Source organism: Prionailurus viverrinus, chromosome D4 (assembly GCF_022837055.1).
Source record: "Prionailurus viverrinus isolate Anna chromosome D4, UM_Priviv_1.0, whole genome shotgun sequence".
NCBI classification, from domain to species: Eukaryota; Metazoa; Chordata; class Mammalia; order Carnivora; family Felidae; genus Prionailurus; species Prionailurus viverrinus.
In genome coordinates, this window is record NC_062573.1 from 31,715,142 (window position 1) to 31,741,066 (window position 25,925).

At 38.9% G+C, this 25,925-nt stretch overlaps 1 protein-coding gene across 5 annotated transcripts in view; it reads left to right on the top strand.

Moving 5' to 3' along the window:
- Positions 1 to 30: 30 nt before the first annotated feature.
- Positions 31 to 25,925, top strand: part of KIF24 (kinesin family member 24) — a 75,908-nt gene continuing 50,013 nt past the window's right edge. For 4 of the 5 annotated variants that reach the window (XM_047829325.1, XM_047829328.1, XM_047829327.1 and 1 more), the window contains exons 1-2: positions 31 to 143; positions 25,105 to 25,753. In XM_047829325.1, the coding sequence (XP_047685281.1) occupies positions 25,131 to 25,753 (623 nt within the window). In that variant the 5' untranslated portion in view covers positions 31 to 143; positions 25,105 to 25,130. Of the gene's footprint in view, positions 245 to 25,104; positions 25,754 to 25,925 lie in introns of all 5 variants that reach the window. The other variant, XM_047829326.1, reaches the window with a different exon arrangement.

The window sequence follows — 25,925 nt, forward strand, 5'->3', positions numbered from 1 at the left end:
GGGATCTAACGTCAACGAGTTCCGCGAATGTCCATTGGTAGATGGTGCGGCCCTGTCGGCGCGCGGGCGCCGGCGCGGGCGTTCGAACGCGGGGTTGGCGGCGTTACCATGGCGATGCGGCCTGGCCGGAGTAGCAAAAGCCGGTGAGTTGACAGCATCCCGCCAGCTTTCGGGCTCTCTCCTGTCGGTGTTGTCTTCTGTCCTCAGACAGGGTTGACCGAGGGGGAACTTGGAAGTCTCTAAGGTGAGAAATGGCGGGGGGACGACCGGGGAGGCGAGGGGTAGGCCTCTGCCCCTCGGAGGATGGCACTCAGGACGCCCGCTGAACGCGTGAGGAGGCGGCGGTTGCAAGGAAACTGGGATTTGGCCTCTCATGGTTGTTTGAACGCTCACCTGCTCTTTTCTTCATCCCAAAATCTCCGCCTTTTTTTTTCTGTGACTATCTCGAGCGCTACTTCTCCCATGAAGCCTTGTCTGAGTCTCGAAATCTTGCCTTTGAACCTGTAGCCCTAACTGGAACCTTTCTTAGAAGGCACTTGTATTAGGCGTTGGGTTATTTGTGTACTTCCGTGAACCTCATTCTCCTCCTTCCTCCCATTTAGAGTTCTTTGAGGCAGAACAAGCATCTTTCACTCACAGTGTCTTACACACAGTAGAGTTTTCAGGAATTATTTGTTGAGTTGAATTTAATTCACCACAAATAGATTGGATTCCCCTCTGTGCCCTGTGCCGTTTTTCCTCGCGTTTGGAGGTTATTTTCTATTTTTACGAGAGTAGAGGGAGTGCACCCTAATTCACATTAGAAGGACCTGATAGTCCACGTTGGCCTTTCCACTGTTTGTGAAAGGGAACATCTTTTTTTTTTTTTGAATTCTTGCTACAACTCTGGCACTGTGGCTTTTAGTCTTGTTCTCCCAATGCTTTTATTAAACTCCTTGTGAGTCTTTGATTAAAACAAATTACTGTATGCCAAGAGTGTCTCAGTTTCTTAGTGACCTGCAGCTATTGTCACATTTTAAGAGTGCTTTGGAAACTGTTTTAAGGCATTTTCTCCTTTGTATTTTACTTGTAGTGAGAGACTACATGTAAACTACATATAGTGAGAGACTATGCTTCAGGTGCATATAACAGCTGCTCTTGTAGCTATCCAATCATCAGGTGGCCATGATAGAATTGCTTTACCAAGACTGTTGTTTGGGGGCACCTGGGTGGCTCAGTCGGTTAAGCATTTGACTCTTGGTTTCGACTCAGGTTGTAATCTTTGAGTTTGTGGGATTGAGTCCCGCTTCAGGGCTCTGTGCCAACAGCACAGAGCCTATTTGGGGTTCTTTTTCTCCCTCTCTCTGTCCTTCCCCTGCTTACACTCTCTCTCTCAAAATAAATAAAGGTTAAAAAAAAAAAAAGACTGTTGTTTTGTCAACTCCTAAGACTATAATATTGCCAATCCGGATTGTTGATGATTCTCATGTCAAATTCATAGCTCAGTGATGGTTTTAATAAAAAGATTGAAAAAGTCAGGTATAGTAACAGTGCTATTATTATCCTCTTATAAAAGTTTGAACACAACTGTATAGCTAAATTGCAGATCTGTGACATGTAATGGAAACCAAACAGGGGATTCAGGGTTTGGCGTTGGCTCTGTCTCTACTCACTGTAGCTGGTTTTACAAGCCAGTTAGCCCTTTCAGTTAGCCCTACTAATTCAAAAGTGTTGAATTAGTAGAGCCACAGGGATTCTAGTCTATCAAGTTAGTCAAGCAGCTGTTTGTTTTTTTAATTCCAGTATAGTTAACATTGTTATATTAGTTTCAGGTGTACAGTATATTAATTCAATAATACTGTACATTACTCAGTGCTCATCATAAGTGTACTCTTTTTTTTAAAGAGTTTATTCTTTAAAAATGTATGTTTATTTTGAGTGAGAGTAAGCGTGAACAGGGGAGAGACAGAGAGGGAGGGGGGAGAATCCCAAGCAGGCTCCATGCTCCAGTGCAGAGCCTCATGTGGGGCTCAATCCCTGGACTGTGAGATCATGACCTAAACTGAAATGAAGTGAGCCACCCAGGTGCCCCTGTGGTAAGTTATTCTTAATCCCCTTCACCTATTTCCCCCATCTCCCCACCTACTTCCCCTCTGGTAACCATCAGTTCTCTATAGTTAAGAATCTGTTTTTTTGGTTTGTTGCTTTTTTTTTTCTTTGTTCATTTGTTTTGTTTCTTAAATTCCACATATGGGTGAAGTCATATGGTATTTCTCTTTCTCTGATTGACTTATTTCACTTAGCTTTTTATCCTCGGGATCCATCCATGTTGCTTCAGATGGCAAGATTTCTTTTTCTTTATCAGTTCTAGTAGTTCTTTATTTTTAATTTTTTTTAATGTTTATTTATTTTTGCGAGAGAGAGCATGAGCAGGGAAGGGACAGAGAGAGAGGGAAACACAGAATCTGGAGCAGGCTACAGGCTCTGAGCCGTCAGCACAGAGCCTGACATGAGGCTCAACACAGCGTTCAAACCATGAGATCATGGCCCGAGCTGAAGTTGGACGCTCAACTGATGGAGCCACCCAGATGCCCCAAGTTTTCATTCTTTTCGATGGCTAATATTTCATTATATATATGTGTGTATGTGTGTGCCACATCTTCTTTATCTGTTCATCTGTCATGGACACTTGGGCTGCTTGACTACTGTAAATGATGCTGCAATAATAAAAAAATGCTGCAATAAGTAATGTTGCAGTAAACCTAAGGGTGCATATGTATTTTTGAATTAGTGTTTTCATATTTTTTGGGTAAGTACCCAGTAGTAGAAATACTGGATCATATGGTAATTCTTTTTAATGTTTTGAAGAAGCTTCATAATCTTTTTCACTGTAGTTGTACCGGTTTGCATTCTTACCAACAGTGCACAAGGATTCCTTTTACTCCACATCTTTGCCAACACTTGTTTCTTGTGTTTTTGATTTTAACCATTCTAACAGATGTGAGGGGATAGCTCATTGTGATTTTGATTTGCATTTCCCTGATGATCAGTGATGTTGAGCATCTTTTCATGTGTCTGTTGGCCATCTGTATGTCTTCTTTGGAGAAATGTCTGTTGTTGTCTAAAAGCAATTGGTTATTTTTTGAAAAAATTTTTAATGTTTATTTATTTTTGAGAGAGACAGAGGGAGAGACACAGAATCTGAAGCAGGCTCCAGGCTCTGAGCTGTCAGCACAGAGCCCAATGTAGGTCTTGAACCCACAAATTGTGAGATCATGACCTGAGTCGAAGTAGGACACTTAACTGACTGAGCCACCCAGGTGCTCCAAGCAATTGGTTATTGATATCAGGTAAACATCACATGTTCAGTCTTCCAAGGACTATACAGCTGAAACTGATAGCTGCCATTTATTGAGCATTTACCCTGTGCAAAGCACTATAGCAAGGGCTTTATATAAATATTACATTTTTCTTAGCATAGTACGTCAATGTACTGCCCACAGAGCATTTCAGTAAAAGCTTTTGGTTTATGTTGTTAATGTAAATCTTTAGTTATTGTATGTTCTAGTGCATGTCCTTGGAGCAAACTAGGGCATGATCCTCTCATCTTCCAGTTTAGGAGAAATAGTTTCTTTGGGCTTCCATTTTATTGTTTGTAAAGTAAAGGGTTGAAGTCTTCTCAGTCCCTTACAGATTAATTCATCAATTTATCCAGTTTCTTGTACTGGCTCAGCAAACCTGTTCATAATTTGTACAGAAAAAAATCCTCAACAAATTTTGTTAAATGAGCAATAGAGTTCCACTTATACTATGAGTGTTATGGTCATTGTATACTTCCCCAGTTAATGTCTCAAGGATTTTGATGTTCATATGTTATTGAACAAGAAGACTTTTCCATAGGCATAAACTAATAATAGGTAAATAGGTACCATTTGTATTGGAAAAATGCCATTTTCTACCTATGTGTCTTTTCCTGTGTAGGAAAAACCTCATTTCTTTCCCTCCTGTCTGTCTCCTTTACCACTCATAGAAGACTTCACTTCTGACACTTCTGGCTAAATGTGTGGGGACTTTTCCCCCACCAAGCAATTCTTTGTGACACCAGCTGGGTATCCTATAATTTAAATCAATCTAACTCTACCTATTTGGAGATAGTATCCGATCCCACAAGTTAAAGGCTCAGTCTGACACCCCACTTCAGATGCCAACTGTTAAGTAGTAGGTCCCCAGGTTACCTACAACTTCTGTCAGATTTAGCTACAAATCAGAAGTTCCCATGACCCCTTCCATGGACTCAATTTGCTAGAATGGCTCACAGAACTGAGGGTAACACTTAAGTTTACCAGTTGGGGGCACCTGGGTGGCTCAGTGGGTTAAGCATCCAACTCTTGATTTCTGCTCAGGTCATGATCTCACGGTTTGTTGGGTTGGGAGCCCCATATTGGGCTCTCCACTGACAGTGTGGAGCTTGCTTGGGATTCATTCTCTCTCTCTCTCTCTCTTAAAATAAATAAAAATAAACTTCAAAAAAAAGTTTATCATTTTATTAAAGGTTATGATAAAGGTTGTAGATGAACAGCCAGAAGAAGAGATACATAAGACAATGTCTGTGAGGGTCTTGAGCATAGGAGCTTCTGTGCCTATGGAGTTGGGGTGTGTCACCCTCCTGGTGTGAATGTGTTCAACCTGGAAACCTACTGAACTCCATACTTTTGGTATATTTATGAAAACTTTGTCAAGCTTATGGCTTGATTTTTTTGGTGGCCAACCCCCACCCAGAGTTGCATCATTAGAACAAAAGATATTCCTAATGCTCTTATCATTTAGGAATTTACCAGGGTCTTAGGAGTTCTGTGCCAGGAACCATGGGCAGAGACCAACATATACTTTATATTATCTGGGTGAAAGATACTAGCACCAAACCACCAAGGCTGTGGTGGTTGGAATGAGGATAGAGGGGGGAAATTTTGACAAATATTTACTCTATTAAATTGGTTGGACCTGTTGATTAGATTTGGGATTAAAGGAGAGGAAAGGAATCTAGGATGCTTCCCAGTTTAGCTCTGAGTCACTGGTTCATGATACTGTCACTCACGTACTCCCACCCCCCTCACCAAAGAAGAGAAAGGTGGAGGGGCAGTTTTGTGGGGAGGTCATGAATTGATTATTGACAAATAGTTCAGATGCTTAATTATGGAAACATTTTGATAATGATCCCTGAATGTTTTTGCTGCAACTAAAGTTACACTGGAATTCTAGAAGTATCACTTAATAATGCTGTACAGTATTCAGGCCAAAAAAACTCTAGATGTTTCATCAGCAATGAGGAGCAGTCTTTTAGTTACCTTCTTGTGTTGAGATTTGATTGGTTAAAACTAGTGGCATGGAATTGCATAGCCAACATATGAAATAAATCCATATAGTTGTTTTTAATGATCTATGCCTTGGTTCCCTCATTTTAAAAAGAAGATGGTGATAATTGCCACTTATCACAAAAAGTCTTGGAAGAATCAGGTAGCACAATTAATTACATATTAGTAATTTAGATCCCAGTGAATGGAATTATTGTTTGAATTTTTCTTTGCTTTCTCAGCATCATTCCTTTAGAAATAATTCCTGGTGCCAACGTGGCAACAGTTCCCAAAAGGATGTAGCCTTGGGTAAGAGTCTATATCATCTTAGTAATTTATAAAAAACTGATTTAATAATTATTTTTCCAGTGAAACACATGAAGATATATTTTGTCAAAAGTATTTTATAACTGCAAAATGGCAAAAATCTGCAAATGACAACTTACAATTGGATTAGACCAGGATTTTAAAATTAAAGCCCTGATTTTAAACCCAGCATTGGCTGGGAATTCTTTAAAAATTAAGCCTCTAGGGGCATCTAGGTGGCTCGGTTGAGTGTGCCAACTTCAGCTCAAGTCGTGATCTTGCAGTTCGTGAGTTTGAGCCCCACATCGGGCTCACTGCTGTCAGCTTGTCAGCACAGAGCCTGCTTTGGATCCTCTGTCCCCATCTCTCTGCCCCTTCCCCACTTGCCTTCTCCCAAAAATAAATAAATACTAAAAATTAAGCCTCTATATTTAGAATAATACTTCTACTGTTTTAAGATAACTGGGTTCAACAATTTTGTTATGTTTATTTTTAGGTGATTATTCCCATGCTTTTCACCAAACTTAGAAACTTAAGCTCATAGTGGGGCTTTTGAAAGGAATTGCAGTAATTGCAAAGTATTGGCTATCTAACCATAAACTTGAAATTTATCTTTTTCCAGTGAAAACAGAATCTCTCAAAAACTGCTTTTGGGTATAACTCACATAATTCGTATCCTAAAATCCACCTCTATCTAGCCTTAAGAATTCTATTAAGTGCCATATATTCTCATTCCTTTGCAGCTGTTGTTTTGAGCAGTTGTTTAGTAACACTTGTCTTCTGTTGAGATCACTAGTCTATAGATAGAATAATCCCTAGAGTTTGAAATAACTAACTCCCTTGTTGAGGGAAAAGTGTATACTATATCATCCACCTCTTAATCTTCCAGTGATAATACTGAATTTCTTATGTTCTTAATTAAGGAACTTATGCCTAACATGGAGTATGGAAACATTTTAATGAAAATTGTTTGAGAATACTGGGTTTGTATTGTATACTTAATGGTATGGTGGACCCAGTGACCTTGTTAGCGGTCCCTTAAAAAGTGATCATTGTTAGTGTGTCCTAGAGCTAGATAGGTTGGCGGTTTAGTATGTGAACATACTAAAAGCCATTGAATTCACTTTAAGTGGATGAGTTGTATGCTGTGTGAATTAGATCTCAGTAAAGCTGTTTTATATATTTTTAAAAGTGGTCATTGTCACAATTTTAGGGGAACTTAGATGAAGAAATATTTCTTGGCAATCAGAAGCTATTTTAGTTCTTTTATTTTCATACTACTTCTATAATAATAATTATAGTATATAATGTGCTCTAATGCCTACTGACCTTCTGATGTAGTTCCCTTACTTTCAGAAACAGCATATTCATTTAAAACATACACAATTGAGTATGTAGGGAGGGGAATACAGATGTTTAAAGAGGCCATGGTGGTTTAGCCTATGAAAGCTGTGTGATCATTGGAGAAGTCAATTATTCAGAGCTAGCTTTAGTTCCCACATAAGATGAAGATGTTGGACCACATCCTAGCTCTCAAACGCCCACAGGGCTAACCAGTTAATGTAAATGAATAAAGTTGTTTGGTTGGCATAAAGGAACCAGAAGCAGAGAGACTATGGTGTATAGGATAGTATATGCTCTTCTAGTGTTTATTTTTGTTTGTTTATTTATTAGAAAGTATGTGAGCTGTATATGCTCTTCTAAAGAGAGCAGCACAACTCCGTTTTGGTCTGTTATTGCCTTATTTTATTGTAGGCTCAATGTAACTATCTTTTGATTCTCGAGAAAAACAAACTGGATTTTTAATTGCTCTTGATTTTTAAATAGTGAAACGAATCCTAAAAAAGTTTTAAACACTATGCAAGCCAAACTGCAAGGTATGAAGGATGAAGGAATCCTTCATAGGCCAAATGTTCTAGATTATATCAGCTGTTGACTAAATGACCTCTTTTGACTTGGCTAGCCATAGGACTCCCCCCCCCCCCTTTTTTTTTTTAAATCTTATAGAAATGCAGTGCGGTGCATACCAAAGAATGTGTGTGAAACATATATGTAGGTTATAAAGTATAATACAAAATGAATAAAATTCCTAGACCTGGCACATCATCTCCCTTTGTTCTCTTCCTGTTCCACATTTCCCTGCTCACTCCTCTGAGGTAACCACTATTCTACATTTTGGGATTAGATGCCTAAATAATACATTGGACTTGCCTGGTTTTGCTCGAGCCTTAAAAACAACATAGTTTTCTAGGATTTGCTTTTCAAGTGATGTTTCTGGGATTTGTTAAATTGAGTGTAGTTATAGTTTGTTCTTTTATCACTATTGTATAATATTCCATTGTGTGAATGTATCCACATTTATTTAGTCTCCAGCCAGTAAACATTCAGATTATTTTCAGCTTTTGGTTCTTGTGAAGAGTGCTGCTATGCACATATTTCTATGTGCCTCCTGAAGCATGTGCAGAAGTTTCGTAGGGTATATACCGAGGAGATGAGTTGCTTGGTTGTATAATATATGAAGACTCAGCTTCATAAGATAATGTCAAACTGTTTTTCAGCATAACTGACTTAGCCCCATGATTCTTGACTCTGAAAGTTCTCCATAGCTTTGCCTTCTCTAATTTACTGTATTCTCTTCTTCCACACTTTTTTTTCTCTTGGTGAAGATGACCTGCTTCACTGCCCCCCTATTTTCTTTTTCTCAAGAACTGTATGTTCTCTGCCATTTCACTTCATTAAGAACATTTTCTGTAATAGAAAGATAAAAAAGGACTGGGATGCCTGGGTGGCTCAGTCAGTTGAGTTGTCTGACTTCAGCTCAGGTCATGAGCTCATGGTTCTTGAGTTTGAGCCCCACGTTGGGGTCTGTGCTGACAGCTCAGACCCTGGAGCCTGCTTTGGATTCTGTGTTTCCCTCTCTCTCTGCCCTTCCTTCACTCGTGCTCTGTCTCTCTCTCTCAAAAATAAATAAACATTAAAAAAATTTTTTAAAGGACTTTAATAGAATAGAATGATATTTAAAAATATTATCTTTTCATATTTCATATGTGTAACTTGCTAAAGGAGCCTTTTTAAAAGTTTTTCCATACAGAAATATTTACTGATAATTTAATGGTCATTCAGGCACCTGGGTGGCTCAGTTAAGTGTCTGACTCCTGGTTTCCACTCAGGTCAAGGTTTCACTGTTCAGGGAATCGAGACCCGTGTCGGGCTCTGTGTGACAGCATGGAGCCTGCTTGGGATTCTCTGCCTTTCTCACTCTCTGTCTCCCTCAGAAGAAATAAGTAAACGTTAAAAAAAATTTAATGGTCATTTAAAGAACTTTGTAAGTTATGTTTGTCAGGTTCTGTATAGGATTACATTTAAGTTCTGTTTACTGTGGCTGTGTTTTTTTAACTGCCTCACAAATGATCTGGATATTTCTGGCACTTATGAGCTCTTAGTTGTTTCAGGAGTTGCTCAGCATAAATAATTTGAAATTTTATTGTTGGGGAGTTTTTTTTTTAATTTGGGAACATGAATTTTTCTGTAATCAATTTGAATACTTTTCTTTTAAAAAGGCTGTGAACACACAAATGTTTTCAGCTACTGTAAAAGCTACCCAAAGCCACATTTTATTTTCCTCTTCACTGTATTTTTTTTGGTTTGTTTATTTAGTTATTTTGAGAGAGAGAGAGAGAGAGAGAGCAAAAGGGAAGAGGGGTAGAAGGAGAGGAGGGAGAGCAAGAGAGTCCTAAGCAGGTTCCACACTGTCAGCACTGAGCCTGACACAGGACTCATCCAACTAACTGTGAGATGGTGACAGCCAAAATCAAGGGTCCGACGCTTAACCAACTGAGTCACCCAGGCACCCCTTCACTGTATTTTTTATAATAGAAATAAATCATTAATTATTATTATTTAATCATTATAAAAAAGTATTATTTGATACTATGAAGTCCATGTACAAGTGAGTCAGGCTTTTTTTCTTTTTCTAAACAGGCAGGTTTATTTTATTTAAAATAAATATGGATAGAGTTCCTAAACATCTTAACAAAATGAGGTAGGTTTTGGTTTATCCATTATTAAGCTTATATTGAGTTACTTTTTTTTTTTTAATATATTTTGTTTTTAAATAATCTCTACACCCACATGGGGCTCAAACTTACAAAGTTACAACCCAGAGCTCAAGAGTCACATGTTCTATTGACTGAGCTAGTCAAGCGCTGCTGTAATTACTTTTTAAAAACTATGGCCACCACACCCACCTAGAACGTGTTCCTTATGCCCTTCTTTTTTGTTTTTAATTTTTGAAAATGTTTTATTTATTTTTGAGAGAGTGCGAGCAGGGGAGGGTCAGAGAGGGGGACAGAGGATCTTAGCAGGGTCTGCACTGACAGCACTGATCCTGATGCAGGGCTCAAATTCTCCAGCTTTGAGATCATGACCTGAGCTGCAGTTGGATGCACAACTGACTGAGCCCACCCAGGCACCCCCTCCTTATGCCTTTTTCATTTATCCAAGTAAAGCTCTGAGATTTTTGTTCTCTGCTTGAAGAGTCTAAAAAAGTGTTCAGCATGTGCATTTTTTTTTTTCAAAGTAGACTTTATGCCCACTGTGGGGCTTGAACTCAGGACCCTGAGATTGAGAGTCACATGCTGTACCAACTGAGCCAGCCAGGCACCCCCAGCATGTGCATTCTTGGCAACTCTTAACCACAGCTCACATTTTTTAAAATTTAATTTAGTTTTATTTTTAAGTAAACTCTCTACCCAACATGGGGCTTTAACTCATGACCTCAAGATCAGGAGTTGCATGCTCTGGGGTGCCTGGGTGGCTCAGTTGGTTGTGTCCGACCTCAGCTCAGGTCATGATCTCGCAGTTTGTGAGTTTGAGCCCCATGTGGGGCTCTGTGCTGACAGCTCAGAGCCTGGAGCCTGCTTCAGATTCTGTGTCTCTCTCCTCTTCTCTGCTAATGCTCTGTGTCTGTCTCTCAATAATAAGCATTAACAACAACAACAAAAAAAAAAGTCACACGCCCTACTGTCTAAGCCAGCCAAACACCCCGACAGCTCAAATTTCTATAGAAAATTTCAATACATTTTATCATTTTCTTCTGTGGTTAATTTTGGTTTTGATAACTTTAGAAATGAATGCTTTAGGGGAAGAGCTTTTCCCATTTATTTTTTAACTATTTATTTATTTTTGAATATTTATTTATTTTTGAGAGACAGCATGAGCAGGGGGAGGGGCAGAGAGAGAGGGAGACAGAATCCCAAGCAAGCTCAGTTCTATCAACGCAGAGCCAGATGCGAGGCTTGAATGCAGGAGTTGTGAGATCATGACCTGAACTGAAACCAAGAATTGGATGCTTAACCAACTGAGCCACTCAGGCGCCCTGCTTTTCCCTTTCAGATGTTAGTGTAACATCTAAAATTTAATGGTATGAGGTTTCTTCTTAGAGTGATAAAAATGTTCTAAAATTGGATTTTGATGATGGTTGTACAACTCTGAATATACTAAAAACTGTTGAATTGTACTCTTTAAGTGGGTGAGTTTTATGGTATGTGAATTATATCTTAATAAAGTTGTTAGAGTTTAATGATGTCCTAGAGGGATTTATTGACCCTTTTTTCCTGTTTCTTTTTTGATAATCAAGTATTTGGGATGTCACATTAATTTGAGAAGCTAAAAATAACTTCTATGCTTTTGAACTTGGACCATTTTCCCCTAGTTTTTCTGATTGGCAAGGAATACATAGATATTACATTTAGGTTTTCTACTTTTTTATAGTGATCAAAATTAAAAAAAACATTTTTAATATTTACTTATTTTTGAGACAGAACACAACCAGGGTAGGGACAGAGAGAGGGAGACACAGAATCCAAAGCAGGCCTCAGGCTCTGAGCTGTCAGCACAAAGCCCGATGTGGGGCTTGAACCCACGACCACAAACCATGAGATCATGACCTGAGCCGAAGTCGGACACCAAACTGACTGAGCCACCCTGGCGCCCCAGTGATCGAAACTTTTATTAGACGTATTGAATAATCTTGACAATTCTACAAGCAGACGACAGTGGATTCTGATATGTTCTTCAAGTTTTTTGAAATTATAATACCTGCCCCTGGGCTAATGTTACTCAGTTGTCTCCCCCTAGAGGTGGAACACAGAACTCTTTTAGCATAAATATTCTATTTACCCATGGGATTGCTTATTTTCTAATAGGTAATATTTTCCCCAAGTCATTGATACTATATGTTTTTCTCAGGTTGACTTTAAAAAATTAGACTGATGGGGCCGCCTGTGTGGCTCAGTTGGTTAGGTGTCTGACTCTTGGTTTTGGCTCAGGTCATGATCTCATGGTTCGTTAGATCAGGCCCCACATAGGGCTCTAGGGCTCCTTGCTGCAGTGCAGAGCCTGCCTGGGATCCCCTCTCTCCCTCCCTCTTTGCCCTTCCCCTGCTTGCATGTGTGCTCTCTCTCTCAAAATAAACTTAAAAAAAATTAGACTAATTTAAGCAATTTCTTCTTTTATGTCATCTAGGTCAGTGAAAAAACTTATGAAAACCGGTATTTTAACTTTATTCCAAAGGCCTAAGAAATAAAAATCACACAGTTGAAAATCTCTTATTTGTATATGTTACATGGATTTAAAATAACAATGACATTATGTGATTTTATTTTATGTGACATTCTAGAAAATATGAGTCATCTATGAGACAGAAAGCAGGTTAATGGTTACCTTGGGCCCAGGGTGGAAGAGAGGATTGACAGCCAAGGGTGTTTAGGAACTTTGAGTAGGTGATTGATGGGACTGTATTGATTGTATTTTGACTGATATAGTGATTACATGGATATATATTTGTCATAATTCATAGAACTATACTCCTAAAATGGATCTAGTTTATTATATATAAGGAAAGTTGATTAAAAGAAAAATCAAATAAGACCACACATACACATGTTTATTTGTATCAAGTATTGATCTTTCAATATATAGCATCATCTAATATTTCCCTGTTGTATATGTAATCAGACATTTATGTTAACTATTTCAGTGGAGAGCAAAGTACTTGTACAATTGTCATTGATGAAATAGTTTGAATAGAAGCCTACACATAGTATTTTGCAAATATAATATGTCTACTTTAGTAACTCTAATTCCTTACCTTTTGATTCTATGTTACATATTCAGGTTTTGACCAAATAATAGAAATTATCTTGTAACCATGTTAAAAGTCTTCATACAGTGCATCTATTTGTATCTAAGTCAGGTGGCCAACACTTTTCTACATGCCAGGCATAGTGACCAGTGCTGAGTAAGAGAGCATGGCCCCATCCTTATGGAGTACTTTATAGTTTTCAAATTTGTTTTACATAAATATCTTACTGCATCCTTTAAGAGAGGGGAATGAAACTCAGAGAAACTGACTTTGTCCAGTTTACGCAGCTAGATGACTGAGTTAATATGATACCAAGTTCAGTTTCAGGCAATTTAGGTGGATAAAGTTACATAGTTCAGGTAGATGAATGGAAAGTTTGAGAGGGTATGTTAAATAGTTGGATCTTATCCACATCCTGGAATGTGAATAAACTTCCTTAATTGTATATAAAGTTACATGTATTCCCCTTCCAGTTGATTTTCTCTAACACCAGGATAAGAAAGTTTGAATTTCTTGGATTTCTTCCAAGACTATTTCTGATTGTTACCCCAACAGCTGAGACCCAGTAGATCCTGGGTGTCACAGGGGAGAACTCTGCATACTTGTGACATTGAATGTGAGTGGGCCCTACATACAAAAACCTGTCATCTGACCCCATATTGATTTCACTGATTTGCAGGGCATTTTCATGGTGGTGGCAGCTGTGAGCTGAGCTGTGTTGTGCTGCAGCACCGATGCAGGAAGCTGCCAGTCTACTGAGCAGTGTAGATAGTGGGTCTGTCATGGGGGGATGGCAGTGTGTCTGTCTTTGCCACTACTTGTGAAGGAGGCAGAATGGAATAGTGGAAAGAACATGGGACTAGCCATGAGAAGACCTAAGTTCCAATCTTAGAACTGTTACTTGAGAGCTATATTACTATGGGCTATTCTCTGTATCATTCTAGTCTTCTAAGTAAAATGAGGGAGTGATCTGTGCACCACAGATAAATCTCAACATCATTATACTAAATGAAAAAAGCTAGATACAAAAAAAGACTGTATTTTACAATCCCATTTATAGAAGACTTCAGAAAATACAAACTAATATATAATGACAGCAGATCAGTGGTTGCCTAGGGCCAGGGGCAGAGAAAAGAAAGGAATGCAAAGAGACATGAGGAGTCTTTTGAGAGTAATAAAAATGTTCTGCATTTTTTTTTTTTTTTTAGTTTACTTTTATTTATTTTGGAAGAGAGTAAGCAGGGGAGGGGCAGAGAGAGGGGGAGACAGAATCCTAAGCAGGCTTTGCACCTGCTTAGCATGGAGGCCAATATGGGGCTCGAACTCATGAACCACAAGATCATGACCTGAGCCAAAATCAAGAGCTGGACCCTTAACCAACTGAGCCACCCAGGCACCCTAGACAAATTTCTTAAAATATTGAAATGCTTAATTTACCCAGATTTTGATCTTATATTCCATTTGATTGTTTTACTGCTTCATGGTTATTATATCCTGTCATCTTTATTTACATCCTTATAGTCACAGTGTGACAAAGGTGTCAGTGGTAAATTCTTAACTCCAATATATTTGGAGCACAAGAAACATGGAAAGAAGTCATGGAAATGACTTGACACCATCCCCTACCCCAATTTTCATCCTGTATTCAATTAATGGTTTTAAATGCTCAAAATCTGTCTTTTTTGTATTGTTTTTGTTTTTAAATGTTTATTTTTGAGAGAGTAGGGTAGGAGCAGAGAGAGAGAGGGAGACAGAAGATCTAAAACAGGCTCTGTGCTGACAGAGAGCCCCATGCGGGGCTCAGACTCACAAACCGTGAGATCATAACTTGAGCTGAAAATGGAAACTTAACCAACTGAGCCCCCCAGGTATCCCTGCTCAGAATCCTTCTTAATAAATACTTCCAAAAGCCAAAACCAATTGTTAGGAGTTGACATTGAAGTTGAAAATTAACCTAGGGAAAATATTCAGTAACTCAAACATAAAGTAAGTAGCGACCATTTTGGATTAGTTGTGGCTGTATACAGCTATTCCTGATCTTTCCCTAATGCTCAGACCCTCTGTGCTTAAGACTTGCTGGAAACGCATAATCTTTAGCTGGACATGGGACAATGGGCAGCTACTTCTGAGACGTGTTTCTTGGAGGAAAGCTGATTTTAGGTTTTGGTCAGAAAATAATACAAGATGAAACTGTCAGACATTAATTGAAACACAGAATATATATTTAAAAAACCAAAACATGAGTTAATAGTGATTTTTTAAAAAGCACCCCCCACCCAAAAAAAAGGCAAAACCCAAATCCTAAAGGAACTCATTAGATACCATCCAAAACAACTAGGGCAGGTGTGCCTAGGTGGCTCAGATGGTTAAGTGTCCGACTGTTGGTTTAGGCTCAGGTCATAATTTTATGGTTCATGGGTTGGAGCCCTGCATGAGGCTCCATGCTGACACTGCGGAGCCTGCTTAGGATTCTCTTTCCCTCTATCTCTGCCCCTCCCCTGCTCACTCTCTATCCCTCTTTTTCTCAAAATAAAATAAATAGACATTAAAAAAATAAAATAGGGCATTACTTCTTACTCTGAAAATTGGAAATTAAAAGGAAAGAATACCTTTATTGCTGCCTTCTATGTACAAACTTTACTCTGGATGATCAAATAGCCCTAGTTGTTAACTGAAAGTTTTTCTTTACAAGAAAATTCCACCAACAATGATATATTCTCAAAATTACCATTTTGCAACCCCTAATGAAATAATTGAGGCAGGTAGCAATCATTGGATGAAACTATTGGATTGATTGGCTGATGAGAAAACTTTACAATGAAGGAATCAGCCTGCAAATCTAGCAGACATTTGCATATATTCTGATATGGTTTTTTTTTAATTTTTTTTTTTTTTTTACATTTATTTATTTTTGAGAAACAGAGTGAGACAAAGCGTGAGCAGGGGAGGGGCAGAGAAAGAAGAAGACACAGAATCCAAAGCAGGCTCCAGGCTCTAGGCTCTGAGCAAGCAGTGAGCACAGAGCCTGATGCAGGGCTGAAACCCATGAACTGTGAGAGCATGACCTGAGCCAAAGTCAGATGCTCAACCAACTGAGCCACCCAGGTGCCCCCTAATATGATGTATTTTAAAGTGCATAGTAACACCTATGAAGTATTTTTGCCCAAAATGTAGAACTTGATTCTAATATTGGGTTGTGAGATTAGGCCAAAACACAACAGGACACCTAGTTAAATTTGAATGTCAGATGAATAATGAGTGATTATTATTATTATTTTTTTATTTTTTAGTATAAGGATGTCACATACTTGGAACATACTTGGTTTCTGCAAAAAGTCATTGGAGTAGAAAGGGAAAAAAGAAATGATGGGGTATTGCTCTGTAAGAAAAAAGATTTAAGAGACATGACAACCAAATGTGTGCACTTTGTTTGGATTGAGTTAAACAAAAATATTTTTGTAAAAAGATATTTTTAAAAATATATGTTTAAATACTTTATTGTTGGGAAAACTGGACAGCAACATGCAAATACACAAACATTAACTCAAAATGGATTAAAGTCTGAAAGTAAGAGCTGAAACCATAAAACTTCTAGGAGAAAACGTAAGTGGTAAGCTCTTTGACACCAGTTCTGGCAATGATTTTTTGGATTTGACACTAAAAGCAAAGGCAACAAAAGCAAAAATAAAGCAGAACTGCATCACACTAAAAAGCTTCTATATGTCAGAAGAAACCATCAATAAAATGAAAAGGCAGCCTACTGAATGGGAGAAAATATTTGTAAATCGTATATCTGATAAAGGGTTAATACCTAGAATATATATATATATATATATATATATATATATATATCCCTATAACTCAATAGCAAAGTAAATAATCTGAAAACAAAAATAAGCAGAGGATCTGAATAGCCATTTTTCCAAAGACCTACAGATGGCCAACAGGTACATGAAAAGATGCTTAGCATCACTCATCATCAGGAAAATGTAAATCAAAACCACAGTGGGGGGCACCCGAGTGGCTCAGTTGGTTAAGCTTAGGTCATGATCTTGTGGTTTGTGAGTTCTAGCCGTTCATTGGACTCTGTGCTGACAGCTCCGTGCCTGGAGCCTGCTTCGGGTTCTGTGTCTCTCTGTCTGCCCCTCCCCTGCTCGCTCTCTCTTTCTCTCTCTCTCTCTCTCTCTCTCAAAAATAAACATTAAAAAAATTTGGGAGGGGCACCTGGGTGGTTCAGTGGGTTAAGCATCTGACTTCAGCTCAGGTCATTATCTCACGGTCTGTGAGTTCAAGCCCCATCTCGGGCTCTGTGCTGACAGCTCAGAGCCTGGAGCCTGCTTCAGATTCTGGTCTCCCTCTCTTTCTATACCTCCCCCACCCACACTGTGTCTCTCTCTCAAAAACAAATACTAAAAAAACTAAAATATATTTTTTAAGATATTTTAGCAAAGGAAATAAAGAAAAGAAGAAGCAAGTATGGCAAATTTTGATAATTGAAGAATCTAGGGGTAGTTAATGTGAGGGTTTATGGTACAATTCTATTCACTTTTGGGATATTAGGAATTTTTCGTAATATTTTAAAATGCTGTGGGTAGATTACTGTGCTTGAAATTTGCCAAGCAGTTAGTAGGTGCTTTACAGAATCTGCCTGCTATACAATCCATACACGTAGAGAGTATTTTAATATATCTAATTGTACTGTCAATACCTGTCAATACCAATTATTTTAGTTGAAGAAGCTGAGGCCCAGAGACATTAAATAATTTAATCACATGTCGCGTCTGATTCTTGGCAGAGCTTGACTGGATCCTGGATTTTTTTGATACCTAATCCAGTTATTTTCTGCTATATTATTTACTACTAAACAAACTCTTTGATGGTCTACTAGCCCGTTTAAAATAAAAGTCTTATTTGACATCTTAAAATAGAAAAGAAGAAACAATGTGAATGTTTTGCTCTCTGTTCAGTTTTCTCCCTACAGAATAAAAATATGTTTGGTGGTGGTGGTAGTAGTTTTAAGATCCATGTTTATGGGATGTCCATGATGTGTTATACCAGTGCTTTAGTATTAGTTCCTTCTAAATCCACTGACAAAGTGGGCATGTCACTATTTTATTATAGCTAACATTTCTAAGAAGGATGAAGGGATGTTCTACAATAAAATAACTACAGAGAAAATATCAAAAGTAAAAACATGCATTTATGGATGGGTGTAAAGAGAAGGGTCATTATCCTGGTAAGCCTGCCTAAAGAAATCTAGAGCAAAAATCCTGGGGTACAGAAAAATAAAGTTCATTACAGTGATATTTTGGCAGCTTGAATCCCAACGTACTTAAATAAATTTGTAGAAAAATTAGTTTAGTGTAGTTTCTTCCCCCCACCCTCCACCCCTTCTAAGGGAGACCTATTGCTACTCGTAGGTTATAGCCTTTGTCTGGGAAACTACTACAACTTACAACCCAGGTTATCTTGTTAACAGACCACCAGTGTTGGACTTTTTTGTTCTCCCTAATTATCTAATCAGGTGCTGAGGAGCGTACTTTTAAAATGATCCTTTGCTCTCATCTTATTTAACCACTGAAAGATAAACCCAATAATACAATTTGAATAAAACATGATTTTAAGAGTAATTTACATTTGCATTAGTATTGTCAACTTAAGATGACAACCGGGATGCCTGGGTGGCTCAGTTGGGTAAGTGTCCAGCTCTTGATCTTGGCTCAGGTCATGATCTCACAGTTTGGGATCGAGCCCTACATCAGGGTCTGTGCTGACAGTGCAGAGCCTGCTTGGGATTCTCTCTCTCCCTCTCTTTCTGCCTCTCCCCAGGGCACGCTCTCTCTCTCTCTCTCTCTCAAAATAAATAAACTTAAAAATAAAATGACAACCAATAAACATTATTTTAGGGGTTCACTCCAAGATGTTTTTTAAAATGTTTTATTTATTTTGAGAGCAAGCAAGCATGTGAGCAGGGGAGGGGCAGAGAGAGAGGGAGAGAGGATCCCAAGCAGGCTCCGTGCTGTCAGCACAGAATCGAACACAGGGCTCCATCTCCTGAACTATGAGATCATGACCTGATCTGAAATTAAGAGTTATATGCTTAACCAACTGAGCCACTCAGGCACCCCTCCAACAGGTTTTTAAGAATGAAATTCTGGTGGCGCCTGGGTGGCTTAGTTGGTTAAGTGTCTGACTTGGCTCAGGTCATGATCTCATGGTTTGTGATTTCAAGCCTCATATCCAGCTCTGTGCTGACGGCTCAGAGCCTGGAGCCCATTTCAGATTCTGTGTCTCCCTCTTTCTCTGCCCCTCCCCCCTTCTCACTCTGTCTCTCTCTCAAAAATAAACAAACATTGGGGCGCCTGGGTGGCCTTAGCTGGTTGAGCATCTGACCTTGGCTCAGGTCATGATCTCACAGTTTGTGAGTTCGAGCCCCACATTGGGCTCATTGCTGTCAGCCTGTTAGCGCAGAGCCCACTTCAGACCCTCTGTCCCCCTCTGTCTGCCCCTTCCCCGCTTGTGCTCTCCCCAAAACAAATAAATATAAAAAATTACATTAAAAAAAATTTTTTTAAATGTTTATTTTATTTTTGACAGAGACAGAGGGGGGCAGGGACAGAGAGAGAGGGAAACACAGAATCCGAAGCAGGCTCCAGGCTCCCAGCTGTCAGCACAGAGCCCGCCGCGGGGCTCGAACTCGCAGATCATGAGATCATGACCTGAGCTGAAGTTGGATGACCAACCGACTGAGCCACCCAGGTGCCCTAATTTTTTTTAATTTTTAAATGGGATTCAGATTTAGCCAGATGAATAGAATAGTTTGTGTAAAGGACTTAGGCATAATTCTTTGCATAAAATATAACTCAATACATTTTAAAATATAACTCAATAAATTTTAGTTTAATCAGATCATCAAAGTAGTATGACTGTGCACTATCTGCTGAAAAAATGTGATTAGCCTTATTACATAAAAATTTTTTTTGAACTATATTAAGTGCAAAGGTGACGTTGGTAAATATATTGTATCAGGCTTTTCTAGTTTTTAAGGACTCTGAGGTTGTCTCCATTACTTTGGGTGATGGGACTTGTAGATTTAGGAAACAGAGAAAATGGCTCCAACAACATAAGTTTCATACATTCTTTTTTTTTTTTTTTAATGTTTTATTTATTTTTGAGAGAGAGAGAGCGTGAGAGCTTGAGTGGGGGAGGGACAGAGAGAAAGGAGACACAGAATCTGAAGCAGGCTCCAGGCTCCGCACTGTCAGCAGGCCCCAACCCACAAACTGTGAGATCAGGACCTGAAGTCATATGCTTAACTGACTGAGCCCCCCAGGTGCCCCCAGGCAATCTTGTAATCCTTTAGTTGCCTTGGTTAAAAAATAGAAATGGTGAAACTTTTTGTTCTTTGTCCTGTCTAAGCAGATTGTGTTCGTTCGACAAATACTGGTTACGCACCTTTCTAGCTCAAATGCTAGACTGAGCAGATCATACTGCTTTTCTCTTGAAGAATTCACATTATAGTATAAGGCAGAGCCACCTTACGTCATCTCTGGAACAAGGCCGGCAATAAATTTAAAAAATATATGAGTCTGTAATAAGTGCCCTATCAGTTTTACAGTCAAAACACTATAGGAGTTTGGAGAGAGAAATCTTATCTCCCTGGGGTAATTCATGTATTCAGCAAACATTATTTATAATTGTGTGAATTTTTTTAATGGCTGTAACAAACAGCATATGAAAATGCTTATGTAAATAGATTTAAAAAGTGGATTATAATATAGTTGTGAGTACAATGTTATATACAATGTTTAAAAAATGCATTAAAAAAAAAAAAAAAGGCCAGGGAGAAAAACACCAAAATAGTAACAAGTAGTTGTATCAGGTCAATTTGAGAAGGCTGGGAGGGAGGAAGGTAGATGGATTTAGAAATATATATATATTTTTTCAACATTTTTATTTATTTTTGGGACAGAGAGAGACAGAGCATGAACGGGGGAGGGGCAGAGAGAGAGGGAGACACAGAATCGGAAACAGGCTCCAGGCTCTGAGCCGTCAGCCCAGAGCCCGACGCGGGGCTCGAACTCACGGGCCGCGAGATCGTGACCTGGCTGAAATCGGACGCTTAACCGACTGCGCCACCCAGGCGCCCCTAGAAATATATTTTTTAAAGAAGATATAATGGCATACTTTCAAAATTTTAAAAACAGCTGTTCTAGAGGTCCTGCTCTGGGTGATGGAGACAGCAATGAAATAGAAATAACAATAGGAAAGGTAATAGATACCAGAATTTATTGGTATATAATAGTCCTCCTTGGGGGAGGGGAACTAGTTGGTAGAGGGCTAGTGTTAGAAGGAGACTATTACATAACAGCTTTTGAATTTGGCTCAGGTCATGATCTCACAGTTCAGTTGTTGTTCATCTCGTGAGATCAAGCCCTGCATCGGGCTCTGAGCTGACAGCACAGAGCCTTCTTAGGATTCTCTCTCTCCTCTCTCTCTGCCTTACCCCCTGCTTGAGTGCTTGCTCGCTCTCTCTCTCTCTCTCTCTCTTAAATAATGTTTAAATAAACATGTAACTAATAAATTGAGAGTTTACTTTCGCTCTGTAATTGCTTCACAGTATCCCATTTAATGGTTTGTTATTAACCAGTTCCTATACTGATTCTTTGTTATTATATAAAGTGCTGTGATGAATAACTTTGTACCTATGTCACTTTGTACTTCTACACAATATCTGTAAGATAGGTTCCTAAAAGTAGAATTGCTGGGTCAGTGTATTTGGGTTTGTAATTTTGATAAATATAGATCAGTGGATTAAAACCATAGTCACCTGGGGGACTTTGTCAGTGTTGTTAGGTTTGTCCCCCTCAATGCCTGGGAGGTTTGTTTTTTTGTTTTTGTTTTTGTTTTTGTTTTTTTTTTCTATGTATCTGGGATGGGGTTCAGTTATCTTTATATTTTTAAGTTCCTAGGGTGATTCTGATGTTTACCCCAGAAGGAAGAGGAGGTTGGACCTTTGTAAAATGGAATGTGGTACAAAAAAGCATATCTACTTTTAAAACAAAAGAGCAGCTCTTTCTGCTCATGGGTCCCATCCCTGTGCTTTCATGAAAACACCTTTTTCCTTTGCAAAAAGAAAACACAAAAAATAAAAGAATGTAGGCTAACTGTGGGGCTCAGAAAGGCAGCACGCTGCCAGTTAATACAGAAGCATGCCAGTGGCTGCTTTAATCTGCATGTTCAGATTACTACTATCTCCAGCATCTTCCCCTCCCATGGTATTATGGGATATGCAAGCATTGTAAGAGGAATATGTTAGTATTTCAAGTACGGATTAAGGGATGCAGTAGAAGTCATGGTTAGCAGAGTTTGGTATGTCACCAAGGAAATGAGTATGTGAAATATACGATTTTGTACAGCCTGTGGAAATTGAAGACTGCATAGCACTTAAGCTGTTGCTCTGGGTTAGGCTGAGCCAAGTAGGAAATGTAACTGCTTAGAAGTAATTTAAAACACAACAAAACATTGAAGGCTTATTTTGTTCTAGCATCTGTGCTAAGTGAAGTTAGTAGTATAGAAATAAATCACAGTAGTAATAACTACCAATACTTATTGGGCACTGAGTATGTATGAGGCATTATGCTGAGAGTTTTACAAGTATTTTCTTATTCATTCATTCATTCATTCATTCATTTTCAAAGTGTATGCTCACATGCGAGCAGGAGACGGGGAGAGAGAAAGAATCTTAAGCAGGCTCCACACTCAGCACAGAGCTCGATGTGGGACTTGATCCCTTGACCCTGGGATCACGACCTGAACAGAAATCAAGAGTTGGTCACTCAATTGACTGAGCCACAGGTGCCCCAAGTATTTTCTCATTGAATCCTAATCCTAGGAACTGTAGGGGCTATTACATTCCTATTTAACAGTTGAGATGGGGCACCTGGGTGGCTCAGTCAGTTAAGCATCGGACTCTTGATTTCGGCTCAGATCATGATTTCACGGGTGGTGAGTTCAAGCCCCACATTGGACTCTGCACTGACAGTGTGGAGCCTGCTGGGGATTCTCTCTCTCTGCCCCTCCGCCACTCACGCATGTGCTTCTCTCTCTCTCAAATACATAAACTTAAAAAAAAATTAACAGTTGAGAAAAATGAGTTTCATAGATGTTAAATAAATAACTTGCCGAAGGACACACATGTATCTACTTCATAAGATTAAAGATTAACAAACGGTATTTAGAACAGTGCCTGGTACATAATAAATGCTCAAAAATATTAGTTGCTATCATTATTATTATTATTATTATTATTACTGAAGTACAGAGGAAATACCAGTTATCCCTTGCCTAGGGCATATGTCACAGAAGAAAAATATGAATAGAATTTCTCTTGGGAAAGACAGATATTCCAGCTAGAAGAAACAGTTGTAAAGGGATTGGTAGCCTGATTTGGCTACTGCATAATGTACTTGGTGGTAAAATGGTAGAAGAGGATGAGAAATGAAAGAAGGCATCATGGGAGGGTGGGGCAGAGAGCTATTGAGCTATTTTGAAAGGATGTGCATAACTCATTTTAGGCAGGGGGGTTGGGAACATTTCAAGCAAAGATACAACATGTAAAAAGGCATAGAAACATGGTTACAGTTATCTACTGCTGTGCAGTAAACTACCCCAAAATTAAATGATTTGAAACAACTATTTGCCCACGGTTCTTTGAGTCCTCTGTTTGGACTAGGCTTAGCTAGGTAATTCTGGTCTCACTGGGCCAGTCACTTGTGTGGCTGCAGTCATTTCGAGGTGCCACTGGGGCAGAATAGTCTAAGATGGCTTCTCTCACATGTCTGACTTTGATGATGACTATTGGCTGGGCTTCCCCTGTCAGCAGAGAGTTGCAAGAGAACAGAAGCTGCAAGGGTTCTTGAGGCCTAGGTATGGAAGTCACACAGTGTCACCCCTACCACATTCTGTCAGGTAAAACAAGTCACAAGGCTAACCTAGATGCAATGGGAGGAAAAAGACACTGCCTCTTGATGTGAAAGGACCTGCAAAGAATTTGTGGCCTTCCCTGACTCCCCCAAATCTACCACAGATGGAAAAGGTCAGGATGAGTTTAGGATATCTTACTTAGGCTTCTTTGGCCTTTTCTGTAGCCTAAGTAGCATTTCCTCCAAAGTTAATTATACACTGTAATTTAATCACCTTTATTACCTGGCCCTGAGCTCTGTTTCTCTAACAGTGGTGTGGAGAATTCCTCAGGATCCTGATTTTAGTAATAAACCAGGATTATGTGGATTATGTGTTATTAACACATTATTTGTTAGTATTAAATACCTCACTGTTAAAAGTTTTTCAGCATTTTAATGTTCTACCATATAAAACCTTTTTTAAAGTTTATTTTAATAATTGCTATACCCACATGGGGCATGAACTCACAACCCTGAGATTATGAGTCACATGTTCTTCCTACTGAGTCAGCCAGGTGCCCCAGCAACCATATAAAATCATTTTTTTAAAGCACTTGATTTTTTTTTGCTAATTACTGTTTTTTAAAATAATATCTACACACAGCATGGGGCTCAAACCCACAACCCCAAGGTCAAGAGTCATGTGCTCTACCAACTGAGCCAGACAGATGCCCCTATAAGATCTTGACCAATTTTTTAAATCTCAGGTAAATTACTTTATTTGTATTCTGCACAAGTTGACATCTACAACCACCTACCTTTACTTACTTTTAGAATGATGAGACCCTGAATTAGATTCTGAATTGATGTTTTTACCTCTTTATTCAACTAGCTTTTACCAGTACCCAGCAGATACAAATGTGATTTCCTCTGAGTTATGTTAGTTTATAATCCTCTGTGGTTTGCTATTTAATTCTGCTTTCCATTCTGAAGGACTTCTTAGCCTTTGTTCATTAATCATAGGAAACAGTTGTGCAACATGCCTTGACATTAACTTGAACATCTAAAATTAGTCTTGCTACAATCAGTGGTTGGGAACAATGTTTCAGTAGTTTGTGACATGTGTTAAGTAGACATTGCAAGACTGGAAGGAACTCCTTAGAAAAAAGTAAGTGACTTGTGTGTGTGTGCGCATGTACCTATGTATATACACAATTAAAGTTCCATTTGATAAATTACATCTGTTACTACAAATGCATCATAAGCATCTTTGCTTGTGCACTGTGCTGTTTAATTATTTCAGAAGAAAATGTATATTGAAAACTTGGTATGTTAGAATGGATTTTCTGCATGTTTGTTTTGTGATTTTCATTTTTAAAGGAATATTTCAAGTGAATGGCTTTTTTCTTTTCCTATTCAGAAGTTATAGAAACTCATTCACAAAAAATGACATCTTGGTTGTATGAATGTCTTTGTGAAGCTGAACTTGCACAGTATTATCCTCATTTTACTGCCCTTGGTCTTCAAAAAATAGATGAATTAGCCAAGGTTACAATGAAGGACTATTCCAGATTGGGAGTCCATGACATGAATGACCGCAAACGTCTCTTCCAACTTATCAAAATCATTAAGATTATGCAGGAAGAAGATAAAGCAGTCAGTAGCCCAGAGCATCCTCTTCAGACAAACAGCCTGTACATTAAGCCTCAGGAATCCAGATCTGGCCCTCGCAGACAACTGCATTTTGATTCTCCTGCTGACAACAAAGACAGAACTACAAGCAACAACGGGCTTGAAATGTGCAGGTTATCAGATTCTTCTGTAAACAAACAGAAGTCTAGTTACCTAAAAGTGCTCCAACGCATGCTGCCGGCTGATTCCCAACACCATACAAAAGCAAGAATTCGGAATGCCACAGCTGCTGGTTCCTATGTGCAAACAGAAACTAGCACTTCACTCTTTTCATCAAATCACTTTTCTCCAATACTGGGGGATTATGATATTCCCGTTATTCAAAGAGTCCCTCATGTTTCACAGTATAACTATGGAATCCCTCAGTCCTGTATCAGGTAATAATTTATTATCTTTTTTGGGGGTGTGGGGGAGACAGAGGCAAGGGCAAGCCTCTCCATGACTGAGAGCTTCTTAGATATAGAAAGTTATAGTGAACAACTTCTGCAGCAACAATAGAAGTAGTTTGATGGGGGAAAGTTCATGAGGAATTGGGACTTTCCAGATGGG